The sequence below is a fragment of the Xyrauchen texanus genome, chromosome 14 (assembly GCF_025860055.1).
Source record: "Xyrauchen texanus isolate HMW12.3.18 chromosome 14, RBS_HiC_50CHRs, whole genome shotgun sequence".
Classification (NCBI taxonomy): domain Eukaryota; kingdom Metazoa; phylum Chordata; class Actinopteri; order Cypriniformes; family Catostomidae; genus Xyrauchen; species Xyrauchen texanus.
This window is the reverse complement of record NC_068289.1, coordinates 21,274,811-21,286,812: the sequence shown is the minus strand read 5'-3', so window position 1 is coordinate 21,286,812 and position 12,002 is coordinate 21,274,811. Positions and strand designations below refer to the sequence as shown.

Genomic DNA, 12,002 nt, shown 5'->3' with positions numbered 1-12,002 from the left:
TGTACCAGCTGTTATTCAGTTTTTAAGAGTGTTGCTGTTTTCATATAAAAAAAATCTGACTTTATATTAAAGTTAAGTATGGAATATAACCCAGTTTTCTTTGCATTCACATATAGACTTGCGTCTCATTTACTCAGATTTAGTTGTAAAATGATTTCAGTCCACTTTCCATTCACACTGTTTTTGGAGTCTGGACCACAAGAATAATAATTTTAACTATAATATAAATTAACATTTTTAATATATTATTATTATTATATATTGAAAATTGAGCCAAGCCAAGCCATTGCCAAACCGCAGCGCCACATGTAAATCTGTGAGAGTGGGTATTGGCTCTAGTGTTAACGTGTGCGTGTATTTCTATGTGTGTGAGGACAGGATAGTATGGACCTGGTGTTTAAGCAGTCAAAATCTGTTGCGGTCACCTCAATGTCCTTCCCTCTGGGTGATGTTAATAATTTTGTGGTGGGAAGTGAGGATGGATCAGTCTACACAGCCTGTCGCCATGGCAGGTAACACAAACACACACACACACACACAAACACTGCAGGAGACCACAGCACATTTGTAGTGTAATACCAGGGCTGTTAATTTAACCTGTTAATTCAGTGCAATTCATTCAAAAAAATTAACACAATTAATCATGGCCCCGGACCATAATATGGAACATTCCTGAACAATTCGAGTTGAAGTGTGAACCTGTTTTCTTCAGGGGACAGTAAGCAAAACTCCAGCTGTATAGGCAACACACAGCTTATACAGAGAACAAACCACAATACTGGCATCACAACATGAGTTCAAAACACAGTTTGATTGAGCGCAAATCTGAACTTGGACATGTTTTCTAAGTATTAAACTATGTTAACTTGACACGTCGACCTAAAATTGGTATGTTTATAACACGACACAACCAAAGTGAGATGCTCAAAACATCTGTCTGACACAGGTGTACCATGACCTGCCCGTAGAGAAGCCCATAATAAAACTCGGACTGATTGACAAATTCAGCCAACCCGCATTACAGAATAGCATTCTGAGATATTGTTCTTTTCACCACAATTGTACAGAGAGGTTATCTGAGTTACTGTAGACTTTGCCAGTTCAAACCAGCCTGGCTATTCTCTGTTGACCTCTCTCATCAACAAGACATACCCTCAAGAAATACTCACACCAGCCCATCTGACACCAACAATCATCCATGTGATTATCTAATCAGCCAATCATGTGGCAGCAGTGCCATGCATAAAATAAGCTGATTTTATCCAGGAGCTTTAGTTAATGTTCACATCAACCATCAGAATGGGGAAAAAATGGGATCTCCATGATTGTTGGTGCCAGACCGGCTGGTTTTGAGTATTTCTGTAACTGCTGATCTCCTGGGATTTTCAGGAGAGTCTCTAGTTTTGTTTTATATGCTGCATTAAAAAACTGTAAATTTTTCACACTTCAGTGCCCTGATAAGCATGATGTCCACAGATGTGGAAACTTGTGCCACATTTCCATTTCCATTTATGTATTTTGTTCGTTATTTTAAATAACTTTCAACTCTAAAACATCTGTGGGTCATTTCGCTTCATTTTAAAATACATTTTGTTATATTTTATATTGTTATCACTGTGCAATTTGATTCTATTCAGTGACATTAGTAAATGCATTCCTATATTTTCTGTGCATTACCACACTGAGAATAAATGAGTTCATCCAAAAGTTGAAACATTTTGCTTTCAGAGGATTTATAAGGAGTTGGGATTAAAAGAAGGTGCATTTCAAACTGTTCTAAGACCAGTGAAGACAGACAGCACACTTAAGGTTATGTCATTCACAAAATAAGGAGCGAGGGAGCATTCATTCAATCTTAAAATCCGACCAAAAGTTCAGTTTCAGGCTGTAGATGATGTTTGGATCACTCAACATGTTTGGCACACATGGGACAATGATAATCAGTACATAGATTCAGAATTTTATAATGCTACATTTTATTTTAACATGGTTAGCTGGCATGGTTGGATGATGATGGACACATAATAAACAATTTGATGAAGAAAAATCTGACTTTCTATAGCTTTATAACTTGTTTACTATATAACCATATTTATAATATGTTTCACAATCTATATATGTGGATATACATTTTTAGGAAAACTATGTGCACTTCAATGTTTTATTTTTTGCTTGTTTATTAGGTGCTACTAGTAAAAATCATTCGGGGAAATGGAAAATGCACACAGCAGTCAATTAATTAATTAACATTTCATTAAATGCGGCATCAAGTTTAAGTCTATAGGACTTTACTGGTGCAGAAATCGTGTTGTTTCATCCACTTAACTGTCTTTGTCCTATATGGAATGTCATGTGAAAGATTTTAATTCAGAAATTCATGAATGAGAGAAATTGTGTGTTTGTGTGCGTGCGTGCGTGCGTGCGTGTGCGCGCGTGCTGTAATGAGTTGAGAGAGCGAGTGTATCCTCTTCATTTGTGATGCTGTGATTATCTCATCCTCCACACACACTCTCACATTGGCTGTTTACCTCTCACTGTAATGATCTCTCTCTCTCTCACACACACACACACACACACACTCAGTGGTGTGTGTTAGTTTATGTGAATTGTTAAACAACAGTTTGAAACATGCTGAGATCATTAAACCACTGCCATACTGTGTGTGTGAGCAGTCGTGCAGGTATCAGTGAGATGTTTGAGGGGCATCATGGTCCGATCACAGGGATTCACTGCCACACTGCAGCTGGACTGGTTGATTTCTCTCATCTCTTCCTGACCGCCTCTTTTGATTGGACTGTTAAACTCTGGAGCACCAAAGTACCACACAGCATTCATACACACTCATTACATTAATATATACTTTGTTACATTATACAGTCATCATTTAAACTCACTGTACTCATTCCTCTCTGTGTTGAAGAATAACAAGCCACTGTACTCGTTTGAGGACAACTCCGATTATGTGTATGATGTCATGTGGTCTCCGGTGCACCCCACTCTTTTCGCTTGTGTGGACGGACTCGGGCGGATTGACCTTTGGAACCTCAACAATGACACAGAGGTTAAAACAATTTGCATGCCAGGGAACTTCATTGAATAATCACATTGACATATTTATTTACAACCACAACAATTATACTGGATGACATAGATGAAATCTAAATTTGCATGTATTTGAAAGATATTAAAAAATAATAATTCTATCAGAGGAACCAGCAACAAAACATTTATCATAGTCAAGTGATTCAAAATGTTTAATGCAGTATAGTGTAATACGATAAAAAAAAATGCAATTAAAAGGATAGTTCACCCAAAAATGAAAAAAATCTCATCATTTAATCACCCTTATGCCATCCCAGATGTGTATGACTTTCTTTCTTATGAACATTCTAAAAAATATTTTTCTAATATTTCAGCTCTGTAGTCCATACAATGTAAAATGATTTGAAGCTCCAAAAAGCAGATGAAGGCAGCATTTAAGTAATTCATGAGACACCAGTGGTTTTAAATATGTTTTCAGAAGTGATGTAATCACTTTGGGTGAGAAACAGTTCAGTATTTAAATCCTTTTTTACTGTAATCTATAGTGACACTTTCACTTTTAGAATGTGAGTGATTTATAGTAAAAAATAAAAGGATTGAACTCTCATCCACACCTATCATATCACTTCCGAAAACGTGGATTAAACAACTGGAGTCATATGGATTACTTTTGTTTTCTTTGTGATTTTTATCCGATCACCATTCACTTGCATTCTATGGACCTACAGAGCTGAAATATTCTTCAGAAATCTTCCTTATAGGTTCTGCTGAAGACAGAAAATCATACACATCTGGGAAGGCATGAGGGTAAAATATTTGAGAATTTTAATTTTTATACTATCCCTTTAAGCAATATCACATGGAATATGTGATACTGCTTCTTTAAAAATCTGAGTTACAGTGAGGCACTTTTAATGTAAGTGAATAGGGCCCATCCGTAAACGTTAAAATACTCAAAAGTATAGTCTCAAGACATAAACAATATGTTTTAACATGATTTAAGTGTATTAAAATCACTTACTAACCTTTTCTGTGTAAAGTTGTATCCAATTTTACAATTTCATTTCCATGAAGACATATTGCCATAAAACCTCTAACCCACCATAAAAATGTGTCCAATTTGATGGAAGCAAAGGCAAATGTTACATCTTTCCATTTTGACAGCATGAAATATGTTGATGCAAGACTATATTGTCAGAACAAATGGATGAGATGTCATCACTCGAAAAATAACAATGTAAACAATCAGTCCTAAAGGTTACATTTGAAAAACAGAAAAGAAAATGGAATACTTAATTTGATAAACTGACTGTGTTTGTGTAGGTACCCACTGCCAGCATGGCTGTTGATGGTAGTCCTGCTCTAAACAGACTGCGCTGGTCTCAGACGGGCAGAGAGATTGCTGTGGGAGACTCGGAGGGACAGATCCACATTTATGACGTTGGCGAGGTGAGTCAAGTTTGCTAAAGACACATCCACACATAACTGACCAACACGCACCACTCCTGCACACCATTTTCAGAGACTCTTTCTCTCTCGTGTGTCACTGTTCCGGTCGTGTAAAAAGCCCATGTTGTGCTTCTAAAGATCACGCATGCAATTAGGGGCCCAAACAGCATGGCACTTCAGGGGCCACAGAAGGCCTGTGTCACTCCTGCCAACCACAGATGAGTGGAGAGATACGAGATGGAATGAAAGCAGAGAGAGTTGAAGAATGTGAGAGGATTTATATCAGGGGTTAGTTCATGCCGACAGTCTCTGTTAACTCAGTTAACATGCACGTCTCCATCATTCGATGATTTACTGCTGCCATAATCGGCACCACGTCTCTTAATAAAATTACGATTGCCACCTGCTTTTTGCATCAAGCAAATGCTGTTGATTTTTGTGAATAAGGCACAATCTATAATAGTCAAGTCAAGTGGTTTTTATTGTCGTTCAACCATATACAGTTAGTACAGTATGGATTCCCAAACCAGGCAATGATGCAGCTCCTCAGGATGCTCTTAATAGTCCCTCTATAGAATGTAGTGAGGATGGGGTGTGGGAGATGTGCTTTTCTCAGCCTTCGAAGAAAGTAGAGACGCTGCTGGGCTTTCTTGGTAATAGAGCTGGTGTTGAGGGACCAGGTGAGGTTCTCCGCCAGAAGACATTATTACTGATGAGACCCACCACGGTCGTGTCATCGGCGAACTTGATGATGTGGTTCGAGCTGTGCGTTGCAGCAGCTGACTGAGCACACAGCCCTGGGGGGCCCCAGTGTTCAATGTGGTGGTGGTGGAGATGCTGTTCCCGATCCAGACTGACTGAGGTCTCCTCTAGCTGAATGGCAGCGTCCAGAACTCTGTCACTATAATTAGCAGGGATGTGCGATATATCAGCAGCTGATATTTTATTGGCCTATAACTAGGAAAATAGTGGATAGTGTAATTACCACCTATATTTTGGCTGATAATTTCTTATGTTTTATTTGCTTACGGCAGAGAATATCTGACTGTTTGCTAATTATTTCTACAACTATGCACATTGTCTATGAATCCATGTTATGTTATGTTGTGTTGGGTCTGGTTTTAATCGGGACCCTTTAATGTGAGCAATGATATTCCATTTTCAATATTTTGTTTATAGTAATAAGCTTGAATAAATGAAAACGCAACAAAAGCATATATGTATGCTACTTGGGGACAATCATTGCTGCCTTTTCACTTTGATTACTTCATGTAACACATATAGAATTTGAAAAATGTAATATTGTTACTTACAGCAGATGATCACGATTAAAACTAGCCCAAACAGAACATAACATATTGCATAGATCTTGAAATAATCCTCACAGAGCAACATGAGATGTTATCTTAGCTAAAAACACTAGTTTCTGAGTGAAACTAAATGTGCTTGTTGAACTTTACTAGTTGAACATTTTCCAATGTTGTAACACATGACTACGATATGCATGATGATTTTACCTATTCTCATTAGGGCTGCACTATTTGGACAAAAAGTCATATTGCGATTGTGATTTGAACTGCGATTATAATGGTAATGTTTTCCACATGTTCAACTGCAAAAAGGCTGCTTGGGATTTCACATTTGAGCCCTCTTAAAAAAAAAAAATAACTGAGACCTTTTTTCAGTTCAACCACAAACAAATAAATATAAACAGTGAAACAAAGTTTTGTCCATTTTGTGATAGGGTCTCAGCCCACTAATCATCATCATTAGTTTTTGAAACAGTCAACTTTAATATTAGGGATGCTCCAATCAGGATTTTAACATCCTATACGATCTCCAACTTTTTATCAGCTGCTATGTCAAAACTGGTTATATGTAAGCTTTCTGCTTAATGTCACTGTTAGCTGAATTTCACTGTTGGTAAAACCATAGTTGTTGCATACTTTTTGCTGTCAAAATTAATGGTTGATTGACTAATGCAATAAACACAAAATATTTTTTTTAAATATAAATGTTACTCTTTATTCTAGACTTTAAAAACTAGTAGGCTTATACAAATTATTCTTTACTGTATATACGATAGTCCTAAAGAATGAGGCTTAATGTCAAACTGGAGTTGAACTGATAACCCATTGGTGTATTTAAATTTAAAGTGAAAATTCTGGTTAGTTTGTTACCATTTAATTTAATTATTTTTATTCATTATTTTATTATATTTAATTTAGTAATGCATTATAGTATAGTAACTGAATATTTAATATAGATTTATTATATGTACGTTAGTTCCTTTCATTTAGTTGGATTTTGGTAATATTAGTTCCGCTTTCACTTGTTTCCGCGGGGAGTGTAATAAGGGCGACACGCTCTCTCGTGAGGTAAACAAATGACAGGACACTGGAGGAAGAGAAGTTTCTGGACTCTGCAGGTGTAACTGTTAATACTGTTTGCTCAGCAAACGTTTAATAAAGATGTTTTAATTATTTCCCATCTTGTATTCAGCGTTATTATTATGATACCTGTGCCTTGCGGAGACAGATGCAGCTACCGCAGATAATAATAAATAACGCTTCACGCAGGATGCGCCAGTTTAGAGCACATAAGCAAACTGAACCGAACTCGGAGCACTTCTATTACTCTTAAGCATGAGAGGGAGTTGTGGAGTGCAGAACCGCTCTGAAAACACCAACAATGCTCTAACTTATTATAGACTGCAGCGCAAATAAACTTTGAAGAGAGCAGAATATGTATTTATTTAAATCGCAGCCCTTCCAGTTTAATAATCGCACATGGTCATATCGCGTTTTCGATTTTATTTCGTTTATTCGTTTAATTTTCATTATGTAATACAGATGTGATCGTATTAAATAAATTATTTAAAAAAATACAAGCCACAGATGAGTGCTGTGATGAGCGTCTATGACTGTCTCATTTTGATTTAATTCATTATTACATCGGTTTGAAGTTTGTTATTATTAACCGTAAATACTTATATAAATGGGCACTATACAAGTATTTCCATAAATACTCATATAGACACAATATTATGAATGCAAGTGTAATAACAGTTATTTCTTATTTAAATTAGCATACGTCTGTAGTACAGACTAGAATTAGACCGATATATCTGTTTTATAGATTCATCTGTGCCAATAGTTGCTTTATTGAACTATCGGTTATCTGCAAAAATTTATGCCGATAGTTTTTTAAAAATTATTATTTATTTTAATTGCTCTTCGGCTGTCGCTAGAGGATTCTACAGTTCAACAGTGGCCTCTAGAGGTGAAATAATTAAATACAATTATGTGGTAATTCACTCACTTAAAGGTGCACTCAGTAATTCTAATCTAGTACACTTTTTGTCAAATTCTGGCAATATCTCTTCACAGTCTGCTAGATGTCCATTATGTGGGTGGGCTGAAAAAAAATCTAGTATTTGTACACAGCCCTGGCTCTGTAAATGGGCCAAAAACAATACTACTCCAGCCATCAGCAACAGGGGGTGGTTCTTGCACGTGCACAGTGGGGGGTGGGGGCAGAGCGACGGCAAATCTGGCTGATGCAAACTTTTAGAAACTCCAAGCAGGACAAATGGCTGATAAACAGACCAAGTGAAAAAGGTCAGACTAATATAAACCAAAAAAGAAGGATTATAAGTCAAGGGCTAGGAGCCGCATCAACATCGGCGAAGCTTTTCAGCGGTGGAGAGACCTCAGAGTGCATGAATTTGGGGGCGGAGTTTCCAAAGGAGCACTGAAGGGAGGGGTGTGTTTGTTTTGGCAGTTGAGTTCAAATATCAACAGTGTTTCTCAGGAATCTTTAAATGTATATTTTTTTTATTTTGATTAGATAGTGATCTGAATTGATGCAATTGAGGGCTTGCAAAAAAAGTGTGTCTATATGGAAACGTGCCCCGTCATCACATAAAGCTTGTCTTCAACTCCATATCTTATAAATATTCATAAAAATGATTCTACATTAAACCTCATCTGTTTAAATATGTAGGCTATAAAATGCTTAATTTGGTAAATACTTAAATATAGAGCATTATAACAGAGCCAAGTCTTCGTCATTTCAGTTAATTAATTTTGGACTCTTATAGACTTAGTCTTTCCTTATGATGGATGATGAGCACAGACAAAGAATTATTATCCGATTAATTGGTTATCTGCCTTTTTCACTACCTTAGTTATCAGTATCAGCAATCAGTCGACCTCTAATAAAGACCTGGGACTAGAAACAAAATCGGTTCATGTATATGTAGTAATTATATATAGAAAAAGGTCTTCAGCATGTCACAGATGCTACATCCACAATGTGTATTAATGCAAAGAACTGTGTGATGCTCAGAGTGATCTTTTTGTGTTAGTAAATTCACCCCACAATGTTTGTCTGTTTCTATTCCCCATAGCAAATCGCAGTCCCACGAAGTGATGAATGGACACGCTTTGTGCGGACGCTGGCTGATATTAATGAAAATCGTGATGATGCAGAAGAACTGGCCGCCCAGCGCCTCACCGCTTGATCATCATGGAAACCAACGCCATTCCAAAGATCTCAGAAACTAACAGCCCCAGACAATGACAGCTGTAATCATCTCTTTGGAAAATTTTTTGTGGGCAAACCTTTGATTCTGCCTTTTTGAAATAAAAATATTAAATCCAGACTGTAGATTCGATTCATAGTATGGAGGCAGAAGGTGTCTCACCCCAGAAGCCTTAACATTTACAGGCAAATAAAAAAATATAAATTTTTCTCAGTTTATATCCAGGTGCCTCTGAGCTTGATAATCTCTCAGATTACTATACACAGCCAAACAAAAACATCTACACGAGTGAATCTCACAAAACCTGTCAAGAACATGTCCAGGTCACATTTCACCCCCAAATCTAAATAAATAATTACTAAATGCAAAAAAAAAAAGAACAATTTATTTGATTTGGTTCTTTCAAACCAAATCAAACTAGAAAGAAGTCTAGAGATCGACCTATTTAACCCTAGATCTGCTCCATTGGGCACAAATTCAACATCACATGATGAGTTTGGTGTAGATTTCTGTTGTTTAGCTGTGGACCAAACACTAGAGTGATTTGTAACTTTCAACTCTTTTTTTTTTTTTTAAATCTTGTTCCTCTCCACCTGAGCAGAGTCTCCTATTTATGATGCATATCAATACATACTGCTTGTCTTCAGACTATCTGAACTATTTAAATTGAATCTCATTTTTAGATCAAGGTCTTCCTCCTCCAGTATTAAACATCTGTTTGAAACGGTAACTGTAGCTTTTGCAGAACCTCTTTGAATGTCTTTGTATATCTACAAATTCTTTTTCTAAGCCAAAACTTTGTTAAACCTGTTCTGACTTACCTCAATCAGGTTGAAGTCCTCAGGCTGTTCTGTAGTACTTGAGAGAAGATAGTAGTCAGGATTTTTGCAACTATTTCCTACAGTGTTCTTCATGTTTGAATGTCCAATAAATTCTGCTTTTCATTTCATTTCTATAAGTTGAGTTATGTTTCTTGACAACCTGTTCAATATTTTATTTGAAATAAAACATCTTTTCATCCCGTTAGATCACTGAAATGTGGAGATGCACCACCATGTTTTAAAAGGATGGGCATTAGGCAAATATACAGGTCTTTAGGGATTGTTTTTTGGAACACAAGGTGTGAATCACTAAATTTGTTTGCACATAAAAAAGTAACATTATTACAAAGCCAGTGAATGGTTGAAATACAACTTTGAGCAGAGTATATGTTGAGCATCGATCAGTGGACATAATCAGTGGACATGCTGTAAAGTTGTTATATTAAGACTTATTAGACACTATACAAACAGATATACACCAATCAGCCACAACATTAAAACCACCTGCCTAATATTGTGTTGGTCCCCCTTGTGCCGCCAAAACAGTGCCAACCTGCATTGTACAGAGTGGTTATCTGATTTACTGTAGACTTTGTCAGTTCAAACCAGTCTGGCCATTCCCCTCTGACCTCTCTCATCAACAAGGCATTTCCATCCACTCACTGGATGTTTTTGGTTTTTGGCACCATTCAGAGTAAATTCTAAAGACTGCTGATCTCCTGGGATTTTCACACACAACAGTTACAGATATACTCAAACCAGCCCATCTGGCACCAACAATCATGCCACGGTCCAAATAACTGAGATAATTTTTTTTCCCCCATTATGACGGTTGATATGATGATTAACTGAAGCTCCTGACCTGCATCTGTGTGATTTTATGCACTCCACTGCTGCCACATGATTGGCTGATTAGATTATCACATGGATGATTGTTGGCGTCAGACAGGCAGGTCTGAATTTGGTAACGCATACTGTGCGCTGAGCAATCAGCAATGCGGACTTGTGAAGTATACTTTGGCCATTAGTAAATTTCTATTTGGAGGGTGGAATTTTATAGAAATTATCCACACAAAAAAACATTGTTGCTGGGCAGGGGCGAAGCTAGTGGGTGCATTTTTTTTTTGTCTTGGGCACGATTTAGTTAGTCTTTCTACAAGAAAACAACCACCATCCTACCCCTCCCATTCGACGATACGAACATCCCCCCAACGATGTTCCACCACAGACTGATCACTGGAACCTGCCCTGCCACCCGAGTGAAAAACTTCTGGCTCTGCCCCTGTTGCTGGGCCACTTGTTAAAGTGACACGAGGTAGTATTTTTTCTTTCCTTTTTTAAAATCTTTACATAAATTTTGATAAGAGCACGCTATGGATTAAACTGTGTCAATTTGCGACACACTGTGCAATCCGCAAGAGCGATCCGCAGCGCGCACACCTGAAGTATACTTGGCCTTTAAAGGCCTCCATATGCTCAGAAGTGGCCCTGATAGGATTGATCAGAAACGCTTTTAAGGCAGGGTTTAACGAAGGGTCAATTGATGATTCAAATGAAAGTCAATGCTTCTCTATAAAAGCGCATAGGTCACTAGTGTAACACCAAACTGTGGAGATCTAAAAGCACATGCTGTGTGGAGAAACAAGAGCTGGTTATGTTCATCCATCACACACTTTCAAATGCAATCTCTCCGATATCCTCCGCACAGCAGTAAGAGGAGACCTGGAAGGCCTTTTTTCACAAGCATGAAACCTTTCATTTGTACTATAGTGAGATTGAGTATATGTGTGTGTGTGCACATGTACCTCTTGCCCCCTCACTATTTACCTAAAGCAGTCCATCAGGAAGCTGCATGTTGTCTACCCCCCTTGGTCTGCCACCTGCAGGCGCGTTTTGATGACATCAGCAGGGGTCACCAGAGATGCACAGGGAACACCTGTAAAACAAATGAATTCCAGGGCAAAGCAGGGCATGCTTTCCTGCCTGCTTTGCAAGATACAAAAATTATGTAAACTATCTACATAGCACAGACAGCAATTTTAAATAATTTTCTTTAGCCAGAGGGCATAACAACTCATGCATCCATATTTAGATATTGTCTCAACATTGTCTGGAATGGGATAGATATGAGACATAGTTTTTTA

General features: G+C 37.5%; 1 protein-coding gene across 2 annotated transcripts in view; it reads left to right on the top strand.

Moving 5' to 3' along the window:
- Nucleotides 1–10,052, top strand: part of LOC127654755 (dynein, cytoplasmic 1, intermediate chain 2a-like) — a 65,657-nt gene extending 55,605 nt beyond the window's left edge. Inside the window, exons 12-16 of one of the 2 annotated variants that reach the window (XM_052142093.1) lie at nucleotides 379–512; nucleotides 2,673–2,817; nucleotides 2,921–3,061; nucleotides 4,366–4,491; nucleotides 8,903–10,052. In XM_052142093.1, the coding sequence (XP_051998053.1) occupies nucleotides 379–512; nucleotides 2,673–2,817; nucleotides 2,921–3,061; nucleotides 4,366–4,491; nucleotides 8,903–9,016 (660 nt within the window). In that variant the 3' untranslated portion in view covers nucleotides 9,017–10,052. The remainder of the gene's footprint in view (nucleotides 1–378; nucleotides 513–2,672; nucleotides 2,818–2,920; nucleotides 3,062–4,365; nucleotides 4,492–8,902) is intronic. The other variant, XM_052142094.1, reaches the window with a different exon arrangement.
- Nucleotides 10,053–12,002: the final 1,950 nt, after the last annotated feature.